The following is a 14,195-nucleotide window of genomic DNA, read 5'->3' as shown; positions in this document are numbered from 1 at the left end:
GGGCCTGAACAGGAGCTGACCTCACAGTCCTCCGTGGGGCCTCCTCCCTCCACACGTGGCAGGCATGCCACTGCTCATGGACCTCACCAGTGAGGTCAGTGGAGCAAGTGCTACACTCAAGGCTTCCAGTCAGTAAGATACACTCTGTGAAAAGGTGAAGCTGAATATCTCGTCTAACTCTGCTCATGACTCTTTCATTCATTCATCAAACATCTGTGGAGAGCTTTACTCTGCTGCTTTATATTGATTAAGGAACTGAAGCTCAGTGAGGTCAAGGTAGCTGGGACTGTAAGAAATAAAATCTACTGTACTTGTTTTTGCTCAAGGTCACCCAGATCTCCAGCATGCAGCACAGGGCTCTTAGCCGCGCAACGGTTCAAGCCCTCCTTCCAAGTTATAGCAGCACTCTACCAATGGCCTTTGCTGTTTAACAAGCGCCTTTCGTCTGATCCTTAAAATCTCACAGTTGTTGAGCTCAAACGTGAATTTTAGTTCTGGATGGCTACTTCTTAACCATACATTATGATTAAAGACTTTTGGAGCTGATAACCTTCCAAGTTTATTTTGCAAGTTAATATAAATTTTGTGTTCCAGAGCCTCGAAATAATTTTAAGGGGGAAGAAAAAATGCTTAATGGTTCATTTGATATAAAATGTGAATTCACGGGAGGAATAAAATCTCTTTCCATTCTCTAGAATTCTACAGATAATTTTGGCCCTTGGCAAATAGCAACTGATGTTTCCACTGACTTTGATTTTAGGCCTGTTTGGTTAGAACAGATCTGGTTCAGAAGCCCTCAAAGAATCTTTAGGCCATAAGAGCTGGTCTAATTCCCAAGTCTGCGTCGGTCCTATTCCTCCTTTCACGCAAGAGCATTTTCTCCATGTAGCGAATGCTTTACCCAAAGACCTTTGCAAACCATGTGTCGGGATCCATTTCATCTGTTATAGCGAAGAAAAAAACTGCAGACAAAGAAATTAGGAACCCAGCCAATACTGCATGATTGAAGGATAGCTATACACAATTTGGAGGTTCAGCCTAGAATTGTCTGTTAAAGCTCGCCATCCATGTATTCCAGATAAATTGCATTAATCAACACCTGGTCCTGCAGTTGAGCCTTGCTAGTGGGAGAAACAGACAGAAAAACAAACCATTATTGTGCAGTCTGTTAAGTGAGTGGTAAAATTGTGTCCAGGTCAAGAGGGAGCACAGAGGAGGGGAGTCACTGGGGTTTTAAAGACTGCAGAGGAGTTTATCAGGTGACAAGAGAGTAAAGGTGACAAGGAGTTTATCAGAGACAAGACTCGCTGCAGACCCCTTGCTCCCATGATGGGTTGGCAGATCTTGCCCTTGGATGGTGGCCTCTGTTCTGCTCTATCAAATGCTTTGAGTTTAGCAGAATAATTGGTTAATCATGCCCATAGGGCAGTCTAGCTCATCAAGTTCAAGTACCAAGTGGTGATCTTGCCACTGAAAATCATTTTTATTTTTAACAAATAAACAATTAAAAAATGGGCAAAAGGTGTAAACAGACATTTCTCCAAAGAAGATATACAAATGGCTAATAAGCACATGGAAAGATCAGTAGTCATTAGGGAAATGCAGATCAAAACCATAATGAGATACCACTTTACACCCATTAGGATGTCTATTATAAAAAGAAACAACAGCAAAGGAAAATAACAAGTGTTGGCAAGGATGTGAAGAAATTTGGAACTCTGGTGTATTGCTGTTGCGAGTGCAAAATGGTACAGTTGCTGTGGAAGATGGTGCGAGGGTTCCTCAAGAAGCAAAACAGGGACTTCCCTGGCAGTCCTGTGGTTAAGACTGTGAACTTCTAGGACTTCCCTGGTGGTGCAGTAGTTAAGAATCCTCCTGCCAATGCAAGGCACACAGGTTCGAGCCATGGTTTGGGAAGATCCCACATGCCTCGAAGCAACTAAGCCCGTGTGCCACAACTACTGAGCCTGTGCTCTAGAGCCGGAGAGCCACAACTGTTGAGCCCATGTGCCACAACTACTGAAGCCCGTGCTCCTAGAGCGCATGCTCTGCAACAAGAGAAGCCACTGCAGTGAGGAGCCCGCTCACAATGAAGAGTAGCCCCTGCTCGCCACAACTAGAGAAAGCCCACGTGCAGCAATGAAGACCCAACACAGCCAAAATAATAATAATATAATATAATAATAATAATAAAAGACAAAGCTCTCTTAAAAACTTAGGAAAAAGGAAAACAACTCTGTACTTCCCATGCAGGGGGTGTTGGTTCAATCCCTGGTCAGAAAATGAAGATTCCACATGCTGCGCAGCCAAAAAATAAATTAAATAAATTAAAAACTTTTTAATTTTTAAAAAAGATCAAATTTTTTTTAAAAGAGTAAAACATAAAATTACCATATGATCCAGAAATTCCACTTCTACCTAAATACCCAAAGAAATTGAAACCGGGGACTCACATACCTGCACACCAGTATTGATAGCAGCGTTATTCCTGGCAGCCAAAAGGTAGAAACAAACTTCATGTTCATCAGTAGATGAACAGATAAAATGTGGTGTATGCAATACAATACAATAATACAATAGCATATTATTCAGTCTTAAAAAAGACATGAAATTGTGACACACATACAACATGGATGTACGTTGAGGATATTATCCTAAGTGAAATAAGTCAGACACAAAAGACAAATGAGGTACCTAGAGTAGTCAGACTCCTAGAGGCAGAAATAGAATGGTGGCTGCCAGGGTCTGGGGAGAAGAGGGAATGGGGGGTTATTTTTTAATGGGTACAGAGTTTCAGTTTGGGAAGATGAAAAAGTTCTGGAGGTGGGAGGTGGTGATGGTTGCACAGTAGTGTGAATATACTTAATATCACTGAACTGTACACTTAAGTTGGGTAAAATGGTAAATTTTATGTTATGTATATTTTACCATGATTTTAAAAATCCAAAATATTTACATACTTTTTTGGGGCGGGGGGAGGGAAGCCTGGCATGTCTACTCTAGGTAGAAAAGCAGCTTTTACACAGGCCTAGAGGCCCGCCCCCTCCTGGAAGTCTTGCCTGACTGACCCAGCCACTGCACCCTCATCTTCCTCCAATCTTTATTGAGTAGAATGTCAGTGTAACATACTAGATAATAAGCTCTCTGAGGTCAGGGCACAGCTTACTCTAAAAAAAAAGTCCTGATGATTTTGTTTAATGTTATTTAATTAATAATGTTACTCTTCTTCCATCTCTCTCTTTCTACCTGTCTGGGTTTTTTTTTAATAAATTTTTTCAGAAATCATTGACTTTATGGTCAGTTTAGAGATTGACATACAGTTGTAAAAAATAATATAGAGAACAGAAACATGTAAGACATACAGAAAATAAACAGCTAAAAGGCAGAAGTCTCTTTTTAGTCATTACTTAAAATGTAGATGGATTTAACTCTTCAATCAAAAGGCAGAGATTGGCAGAACAGACAAAACAATAATAATATAGAGAGATCCCTTGTGCACTTTGTCCAGTTTCCTCCAATGGTAATGTTTGTCAAAACTATAGTATAATATCACAACCAAGACACTGACATTGACAATCTACTGACCTTAATCAGATATCCCTAGTTTTGCTTGCTTGCACACATGCGTGTTAAGTTCTGCACTATTGCACTGACTGGGTAGGCTCGTGTATGCAATCACAGCCGATACTGAACAGTTCCAACACCGGGAAGATCCCTAGTGTTTTCTTTTGTAACTACTTGCACTTCCTCTCTCTCCACCTCTTAGTGCTGGAAACCACTAATATGTCTTTTGTTTCTAAAATTTATCATTTTGAAAAGTGTTATATAAATGGAATCATAGAATACATAACCTTTTGGGGTTGACTTTTTCTCTCAGCATGATTCCCTGGAGATGCATCCAAGGTGCTGAGTGTGTCAGTAGCTTGTTCTTTCTTATATGTGGGGAGTAGTCCAAGGTATGAATGTACCACGTGGTCTGTTTAACCATTTACCTGTTGATGGACATTCAGTTTTTAGCTGCTACCCAAAAAGCTGCTATCAATATTTGTGTACATGTTTTTGTGTGAACATAAGTTTTTATTTTTCTGGGATAGATGCCCAAGTGCAATTGCTGGATCATATGGTAATTGCATGTTTAGTTTTAAGAACCTGCTAAACTCTAGTTTTTCAGGGAGACTGTCCCATTTTCGTCCCACCAGAAATGTAAGAGTGATCCTGTTTCTCCACATCCTCATCAGCAGTTGATATTGTCACTATTTTTTTATTTTAGACATTCTGACAGATAGATAGTATCTCATTGTGGTTTTAATTGGCATTTCCCTGATGGCTAACAATGTTGAACATCTTTTCATATGTTTATTTGCTACCTGTTTATTCTCTTTGGTGAGATGTCTCTTCATTTCTTTTGCCCATTTTCTAATTAAATTGTTTGGGTTTGTGTTTTGTTTTAACTCTCTCATTCCCTCCACCCTTCCTCTTATTTCTTATTCTTTTAGCATTTTTTAGCATGCCCCATCTATCAGGCATTTGGAATACAGAGACAAAGGCAAAGACTTACCCTAAAGAACTGGCAGTTTTGAGGAAGAGACAAATAAGCAGGGTTCTGTGTAGGAGAGACATCTACCTCCTATTAAGAGAAACGGTGAAGGCTTATTTTCTGGAGGAAATAACATCTGATCTGCATTCGGAGACATGAATATGTTCATTATACTTTATATATACTGTACTGCCTTTACACTTAGAATAGTAACATGATAAGATTTATAGTGCCTTCTAAAAGCCCCACTAGGCACCTTTCTTTCTAAGCAATTCATTATGTGGACTTATCATTAATTCAAAGTTAGCGAACACTGAACACTAAATATCGCCCTGGGTTCTTGAGGATTCTGAGATAGAGAAGACAGCATCCCAGGCCCCCAAGATGTATGATCTCATGGGGACTAGAGATCCACAACCAGCAGAGAGTTGCTTACAGAAACACAAATTTAGTAACAAGGGAGAGTGAGGCATTAATTTTTACAGGTAAGTTTGGAAAGTTTTCTTGGAAGAAGGAGAGTTTGAGCTGGGATTTGAAAAAGGAGTAGAACTCCAACAGGTAGATAGAAAAGGGAACAAACGTGGTATACACTCCTGGGTCCCTGCGTGTTACAGATTCCAGGTTGCCATCTTGCTCTTACCCATGGCATTGCTCCTGAGGAGAGATTCTGGACTGGATGTCTGAGTCCACGTTTGCTGATGGCTCCAGCTGAAGATGTTGTTAGTGGAAGTTACGTCTAGTTTTAGGATGAGATCGACAATCTAATTTTGGGAAGTCCTTCATCTCATGGATCAGTGTACTGAGGCCTAGAGAGGGTCAAATTCAGCTCAGTCTCGTTGCCCCTACTGGCCAGTTCAGTGGATGTGTTTTGTCTAGAAAGTCCCCAGGCCATGCCAGGGAAGTGATGTGGATTTCCTATGGCTCTGCTAAAAATAAATCAATTGGTGAAAGTACGGACTTGCAGAGTGGATGGGGAGTACTTCTTGTTTAACAACATTGTTTGTCTCACATGTAGTTTTTTAGGATCTCCTTTAAGGAATATAATTTTTACATATGCTCTAAAATAAACCACACTTACCAACTAAGTAACTTACAGAATGTCAAGAAAAGAGAAAGTAAACCAGCTTCAAAGCCTCTGTTCAGCAAAGGTTGGAATGGATAAGAAGCTGGAAGATATACTAATGAGATTAGGAGAAAGGTTTCTTCTCTCAATTAGAGGAAAAGAAAGGCAATTACAAATCTTGTAGCACGAACAAAAATATAAGAAAGTCGTGGCCCAAATAAGAAGCAAATTAAAATGTAGCATGATTTTGAGAAATGTAAGAGTGTAAGAAAGAATATTCCATTTGTCTCATTCTTCTTAAGTGACAAAAATATTGGATTTGTAGAGGAGGAAGTTGTGGCCCATTGCAGTGAGCGCTGTTTGTATAATCACCATATCGTACATGCTGTTGTTTGGCTTTTCAGCTTTTAGAATCTACTTACAGATAAAGCAGGGAGGACAAATACATTTACAGAATGAGAGTGGACATGCAGTCGGTTTCAACAACATATAAGCAAAGTGGACAGAGGGAGAGAGGGAGAGAGCATGGTGGGGGCTCTTATGCTTGCCTGATATCGTAGGAAATTCAAATACTACACAACATTGATGAATGAGTAAGCTGAGGTTTCAAGTTTTACTTTTTTGGGGGGAGGGGTGGGGAGCTAACCAAGCGCCTTGCGGGATCTTAGTTCCCTGACCAGGGATTGAACCCACGTCCTCGTCCTCGGCAGTGCAAGTGTGGAGTCCTGACCACTGGACCGTCAAGGAATTCCCCAAAGTTTACTATTTAAGGTACAAATTTGGGTAACTAACAGAAGAATTAAGGAGAATTCATATAGAGACTTCCCTGGTGGTCCAGTGGGTAAAACTCTGCACTCCCAATGCAGGGGACCCAGGTTGGATCGCTGGTCAGGGAGCTAGATCCCACATGCATGCCGCAACTAAGAGTTTACATGCTTCAACTAAGAAATCCGCATGCTGCAACTAACGATCCCGCATGCTGCAACTAAGACCTTGCGCAGCCAGAAAAAATATTTTTTAAAAAGGAGAGAATTCATATAGCTGTTAAAGGGATTCAGAACATGCCACTCCAAAACACGCCACTTTTGCATATTGGTTATTTTGAACTGAAGGCAGTTGAGAAGCAGTAGATGCAGGAAGGGCTCTCTGACCTCCTTCTTTCTATCTAATATCAGGTCTCTGAATTACCCATGAGAAAGGTGCCCTCCCTTCATCAGGAAGAAAAGAACATTTTTATCACTGGGGACTGGGAGTCAATGCTGAAGTGGTCCTATACAAACAAGCCTACTGAAATAACCCTTGTCTTCCATTACTTTCTCCCCATGTGTTTCCTAGTCACTTTCCCACAATTTACTATCCTCAGCCCTAGCCCCTGGTCTTGTCACATTCCTGCAGTTTATTGTTGTTTGTGTAAAAAGGTGTACAAGTTTGAGGGCCTAACAGCTTTTTTCAGGTCTTCATTTGCCTTTCAAAGACTCCCATGTACATGTAAAAATATTAAATAAAATGTGTATGCTTTTCTTTTTAATCTGTTTATGTCAGTTAATTCTTAGACGAGCTACAGAACCTAAGAGGAAAGAAGAAAGTTTTTCCTCCCCTACGCTATCAAAAATTGGAAGGAAGGAGGGGGAGAGGAAACAGTGTAAATTATATTGTAATTTTCAAGGATGGGTAGTTAATCGATAATGTCTAAAGAAATAGTAATGTAAGTATATTATGTGTTACAAAGATAGTTGCCAGAATTACAGGCAGAAGTGGTTAAAAGTGGTAGCCTCTGGGAAGCTGTACTAGAAGTGAGCTTAGGGATTAGGCAGAGATACAGTTTTGATGTCACATAAGTGATTGTTTTGGTAAAAAGAAAAGAGAAAAAGAAGTTGACCAGCAACAAAATTTGTTCAAAGGAGCAACATAGTAGTCAGATATCCCAGTGAATCCTAGTTATTTGGTTTCTGAAATTTTAGGCAAAGAAACATTTCATTGATGGGGAAATGCTAAGTATAATTGCAGCTATTTTATTACCTAAAATTTTAAATATGGCTGTAAGCATTTTTAATGTTCCTAAATTTGCCCTTATGCAGGAAAAAGAACTAGTTCAGCTCTGATGTAAATCATTGAATGCCACTTTTGTTAAGAGAGATCTTAACAAATCAGACAAAATGAAGTACTGTGAGGTACTTCTCAAAGGTGTAAAATCCCTGTATTAATCCAGAATTTAGCTTATTTAATGTAGCATTTAAACTCTTTTCTTGTGCAGATTTTCAACTTATTTTTTTCCCATCAGAGCACACCTCTGATTTTATAATGCCAGTCATTGAAAACTAGCATTTATTATATAAACATTCACTTTGGATGTATCCATTTCCAAGGTCAGGGAGCCAGGCTCCTTGATCTGCCCCACACACATGGGGATGGTGTGGTGCAGGGCTGAGGGTGCCCACTGGGATGTGCGCTCCAGTGGGTGGGGCAGGGGATGCTGGCCCACGCTGCGGTGTCTCTGCGGTGCCATCCTGTGGTTGCGATGCTAAATTAGAGCATGTTTTCATTTTCTTCTCTCTAGGAAGGCCCTTATGTCTACTTGTCTTTGGTAGGAAACATCACAGATTCTGATGCCTTGATTGCGTCATTGTGTAAGTATTTTTTTTAATAAATTTATTTATTTATTGGCTGCGTTGGGTCTTTGCTGCTGCGTGTGGGCTTTCTCTAGTTGTGGGAGCGAGGACTAGTCTTTGCTGAATACACGGGCTTCTCATTGCGGTGTCTTCTCTTGTCCCAGAGCACAGGCTCTAGGCACGCGGGCTTCAGTAGTTGTGGCACATGGGCTCAGTAGTTGTGGCTCATGGACTCTAGAGCACAGGCTCAGTAGTTGTGGTGCACAGGCTTAGTTGCTCCGAAGCATGCGGGATCTTCTTGGACCAAGGATCGAACCTGTGTCCCCTGCATTGGCAGGCAGATTCTTAACCACTACACCACCAGGGAAATCTCTGTGTAAGTATTTAAAACATTTTCATTTGCCATGTTTAGGGATTAATGGCAAGTATGGCTGTCTAGTGGTTGCCTGGGTATGTGGGGGGCGGGCAGGATATAGGCCAGAAATGGGGAGTGACTGATAATGGGTACAGGTTTCTTTTTGGGCATAGAAACATTATAAAATTAGATTTTATAATTGGTGGTGATTCAAATCTGAGAATATACTAAAACTTGTTGAATTATACACTTTAAACAGATTTTAAAAAACAGGTCTGGTGCATGAATTATGTTTCAATAAAGCTATATTTTAAAATGTTTATAGTGAGTACAGATTGAGGAGTTTGCAGTATTTAAACTGGGTGTTTTCCATATTTTTAATATTAACTTTCATAGATATATATGTCTTGTAGATAATTTCCAGAAATCTTCATGCTCTGCAGAGATATTAACTAATTTTCTCTAACTTCATCACATTGCTGTAAATAAATCAACATTCAATCAATCAGTATTGACTACCCCCAATGTGCTATGTCAGTATTGCCAAACAAATAAGCCATGCAGCAACTGGGTTCTTTGCCACTCTTATAGAACTGCCTTGCACAGGTTAACATCTTTCAGATTTTGTATCTGAAAATCTGGATTATTTATCTCATATTTTCCACAATTCTGAAACCGTGTCCTCCAGCCAGGATCTGGACTCCTGGTCGCCACTAGTGTGATGAAACTCTTCTAGAGAATTGAGTCAGCCACAATTAGTGCTTCTCAAAGCAGAATGTGTGTTATCTTTGGTACCTGTCAGGTCCTAGCCATGGTAGCTCAAGGCACCTGAGTCCCACATCTTGAGTCCACCTGCTCAGTTCCACGGGCTGAGGGAAGTGCACCTGTGCACCTTTTTGGTGAGTCTGCCAGATTAAACTGTGCTTGAGAATTGCTGGGGAAGTCCAGGGTTGAGGACTTCAGCTCAAGTCCTGCCACCCCGGCTGCCCTGCTCTGCCTCAGAGGAAGCAAACAGCCCAGATTTGGCTCAGTCCTATGAAATGCAAATATCTAATTCGATCTTTTTTTTTTTTTTTGGCTGTTTGGCACAGGCTCATCTGCATATTTATTTTTTTTTAATTTTATTTTTTTTGGGGGTACGCCAGGTTCAATCATCTGTTTTTATACACATATCCCCATATTCGATCTTTGTCAGTCATCTTCAGTCTACGTTTTCACCTTTGAAAAAGTGGAAGCTCATTTAATGGAGACACCCTTTATTAGTGTGAAAGCGAAAATCCAGTAGATGATGTCAGGTAGTGCCTCTTGGACTTTAGAGTACACAGATTGCTTGGGGTTCTTGTTAAAATCCAGATTTCTTTTTTTTTTTTTTTTTGATGTGATAGTAAATGGGATTGTTTCTTTAATCTCTCTTTCTGATCTTTCATTGTTATTATGTAGAAAATGCAAGAGATTTCTGTGTGTTAATCCTGTATCCTGCAATTTTACCAAATTCATTGATGAGCTCTAATAGTTTTCTGGTAGCATCTTCAGGATTTTCTATGTATAGTATCATGTCATTTGCAAACAGTGACAATTTTACTTCTTCTTTTCCAATTTGGAGTCTTTTCTGAAATCGTCTCTGATTGCTGCAGCTAGGACTTCCAAAACTATGCTGAATAACGGTGGCAAGAATGGACATCCTTGTCTTGTTCCTTATCTTGGAGGAAATGCTTTCAGCTTTTCACCATTGAGTATGGTGTTAGCTGTGGGTTTGTCATATATGGCCTTTATTATGTTGTGGTAGGTTTCCTCTACTCCTACGTTCTGGAGATTTTTTTATCATAAATGGGTGTTGAATTTTGTCAAAAGTTTTTACTGCATAATGATCATATGGTTTTTATTCCTCAATTTCTTAATGTGTATCACACTGATTTGCGGATATTGAAGAATCCTTGAATCCCTGGGATAGATCCCACTTGATCATACCCACTTGATCATGGTACATGCTCCTTTTAATGTATTTTTGGATTCGATGTGCTAGTATTTTGTTGAAGATTTTTGAAAAATGCAGATTCTGATCCAGAGGGTCTGGGGTAAGGTCTCCTAGATATTGATCTGTGGACTGTCCTTAGATTCACCAGGATGTAGGACTTGTTAAAGATGGTAAGGAGGACTTTATTCAAGAGGGATCACGGCTGTGGGAGAGAGATTGGGCTCAACTCTAAATGTAAGGACAGGTGGGGATTCACAAGCAAGGAGCAGGGTTGGGGTCAGTGGATGGAAGATTTCTGAGAAACATCAAGGCTGGGGACTCTTGATAGACTGACTCAAGAGGACCCTTGCTGAAGGCAGCCCAGGGTATTATGATATAGAGGGTGGAGGATGAGGAATTTGATCAGATATCAGGATTATCTGCACTCCCATGTTATCTGCAGTGGATAAGATATGGAAACAGCCGAAGTGTCCATTGACAGAGGAGTGGATGGACAAGTTGCGGTGTATGTGTACAATGGGGTATTATTCAGCCATAAGAAGAAGGAGATCCTGCCGTTTGTGACAACATGGGTGGACCTCGAAGAGCTTAGGCTAAGTGAAATAAGACAGAGAAAAACAAAAACTGTAATATCTCACTTAAATGTGGAACCTAAAAAACAAACAAACAAACAAACAAACCCAGAGTCACAGAAAAAGAGATCAGATTTGTGGTTACCAGAGGCAGGGGCTGGGGAGTGGGGGAATTGGATGAAGATGTTCAAAAGGTACAAACTTCTAGTTACGTGATAAGTAAGTACTAGGGATGTACTGTACAACACAGTCAATATAGTTAACACTACTGTATGGCGTATTTGAAAGCTGTTAAGAGACTAAATCCCAAGAGTTCTCCTCGCAAGGAAAAAGAACATTTCTTTTTTTTTTAAGTATCTTCATGAGATGATGGATGTCATTACACTTATTGCTGGTAATCATTTCACAATATATGTAAGTCAAGTTGTTATGCTGTACACCTTAAACTTACAGTGCTGTGTGTCCGTAATATCTCAATAGAATTGGGGGCCGTGATCAGATACCAAGAATGAAGGATTTTCACTCAACTTACACTGCAGGATTCTTGCTGAAACTGGGCTAAGCGGGCCAAGCACAGAGCCCACGGTCAGGGCCCCTTGGAGAAGAGGGCTAAGAGGAGGCTGACCTGAGTTTGGTCAAGAAGAGTTGTGCCCCTGATCTCCTAATCTCTGCTCTGTGGCCAAGGGCACAGTCATGGCTTGGCTACTGGAAACCTCCTCCTGCCCTTTGTGTGCACCTTTCCCTCTAAACCACTGCCTAAGCCTGGCAGTCAGTCACAGAATAAAGGTTAGGTTTATTAATGCTCTGTTTGCCTTGTTGCTGTTACAGCTGTTTAACCTGCAAAGAGATGGTCACAGTTAAGCAGTAGATGAGGAGATGCCAGAGGTTTGATACACTGGGACTGGCAGATAGCAGGGCCTGCTTCCAGTCCCCCCACCCTCCTCCCCACCCCCACTTTCCCACACACACACACACACACACACACACACACACACAGAGTCTCTTTCAGCTTTGCTGAATTACCAGTAGCGTCAGACACACTGAGCACGCCCAGCCCCAGGCTTTTGCTCAAACTCCTCCCTGAAACGCCCTCTCCCTCCCCCAGTTCAAGGCTCACCTCTTGTGATGTAAGGCCTAAGATTTTTTTTTTCATGCAAGTGTGCTTTATTTCTTTAATTTAAAAGAAAACTTCTGATTTAGGGAGTGGGAGCTGTGTTTCAGTTCATACATGTCATCACTCACTTCCCCAAGGGGGAGGCCATTGACATGCCACATGGGGGTTCACACAGGGGGCTGTTATATGATGCCCTCATCCAACTGGCCCTTGAGACTGGACTGGGTACCTTTCAGGACACCAATGAATGATGGGCTGGCCACTGGTCTTGTCTGGTGGTCATCCTCATCTTCATCCCAATCCAAAGCCTTGATTTCTGACACTATGGAAAATTTGGGACGAAGAGAAGGGCCTGAGATTAAGATCCAAGATTACATGTGCCTTGATGTCTGGTAAAATCCAGAGGGCCTCAAATGTCCTAACTGCAAGGCCCCTCCCCACCCTGCTTCCCCACATAGGGTCCCTAGACAGGCAGCCCCCGTGGTCTCGAGGACCAGCACGGTGCCTGTGTATCCCTGAGAAGCCGGCTTCAGTTCCCTGCCAGCCCTCAGAATTATTCACACAAGCCTATCACATCCTGCCGTGGGAACCAGGGGTCACCCATCCTCGTGTTACTGCAGAGCCCGCCTCCCACAACCCCTCCTTGTTCGCTCCATTTCCTAGTGCAGCCCCACGCGGCCCCACATGGCACAGTGTCCTCCTCCCCAAGCCCCCGAGTGTTACATCACCAAGGCATGATCATCAGCGTCATCTGTCCGGTGTCACCTGTTGTGTGTTGAGCTCCCCCAGAAGGCCAGGGCAGGAATCCCTCCCTCACCTATAGGGTGAAGAGGAAGTGATCGAAACACCTCATCTCCTAGTCTGTGCAGTGCCTTTTCTCCATGTCCCTGTTCTCTGTCCCTGTCACTTATTGCATGGTTTGATCTTGCTACAATATGAACCACCAGCAGCAGACTTTGTGTCCTGGTCGCTACTGCATTCTTGAGGCCTAGCATAGAGGCGTCTATATGCTACAAAAAAATTGTTGAATTAAAGAATGAATGAAGGGGACTTCCCTGGTGGTCCAGTGGTTAAGACTCTTGTGTTTCCAGTGCAGGGGGTGTGGGTCCCATCCCTGGTTGGGGAACTAAGATCCCACAGGCCGCATGGCCAAAAAAATCAATCAATCAATCAAAAAAAAAAAAAAGGTGAATAAATGGGGTTATTTTTGTGAATGTGTAAATACCCGCTAATCTCTTAGCTCCTAATGCACTGACCTTTTACTTGTGATATTTTCTTAGATTTTGGCTGCACTAGATAGTATATTTTACCTATTGTATCTATGTTCAAATTTAGAGGGAAAAGTCTTACTTTCACTATGAGGATGTTTTCCAGTTAGGTCATGGCAGGCAGTCGGCTAAGGACAGGCTGGACGGCTATGCTTGGCCTGCCAGTTGTGTCTGGCCTTTCACAGAATCTCCCCTCAGCGTGTGTCTGTGTGTTATCTCATTAAATAGCTAATCCTGTTTACTGCCCTGTCCTTTCTCTGGGGACAGCTTTTCATCAGAAAGCTTTGTCCCTGGCCCTGGAGGGATTCTAACTCTAACCATTAAGAGACTATTGCTTTGTGCTGCTTGGACCAATCAGATCGCGTAGCTAATTTTTGACCATTCATACCTTTTCTAAGTAATGTGAGAACAGTAGTTAAACAGAGAGAGGAGGTGGGGACGTTGGGGTTTTTTCCCTCTGCTTATTTGAGATCTTAGGACCAGCATATTTTGCTTTGATAAATTAAAAACGAAAGAGATGGGGGCGGGGGTGGAGGGAGCAGGAGGAAAGAAGAGAGAAAGAGGGAGGGAAGGGAATATGACTTCACCTAGTGCACGGCCTTCGGAAGGGCACTAAAATGAGTATCTGACCTCATGGTGCTTCCTAGAAACCATTCTGATAATGGGGTCTAGAAAGATTTCTTAGGGCACGCCTGCTCCCCG

At 41.8% G+C, this 14,195-nt stretch overlaps 1 protein-coding gene across 1 annotated transcript in view; it reads left to right on the top strand.

Annotated features, from left to right (window-relative positions):
- Positions 1 to 14,195, top strand: part of EBPL (EBP like) — a 31,432-nt gene that overhangs the window by 14,605 nt on the left and 2,632 nt on the right. Inside the window, exon 2 of the mRNA XM_057707131.1 lies at positions 8,158 to 8,227. Within this exon, the coding sequence (XP_057563114.1) occupies positions 8,158 to 8,227 (70 nt within the window). The remainder of the gene's footprint in view (positions 1 to 8,157; positions 8,228 to 14,195) is intronic.

The sequence above is a fragment of the Hippopotamus amphibius genome, chromosome 14 (assembly GCF_030028045.1).
Source record: "Hippopotamus amphibius kiboko isolate mHipAmp2 chromosome 14, mHipAmp2.hap2, whole genome shotgun sequence".
Classification (NCBI taxonomy): Eukaryota; Metazoa; Chordata; class Mammalia; order Artiodactyla; family Hippopotamidae; genus Hippopotamus; species Hippopotamus amphibius.
This window is presented reverse-complemented; position numbering and strand designations above follow the sequence as displayed.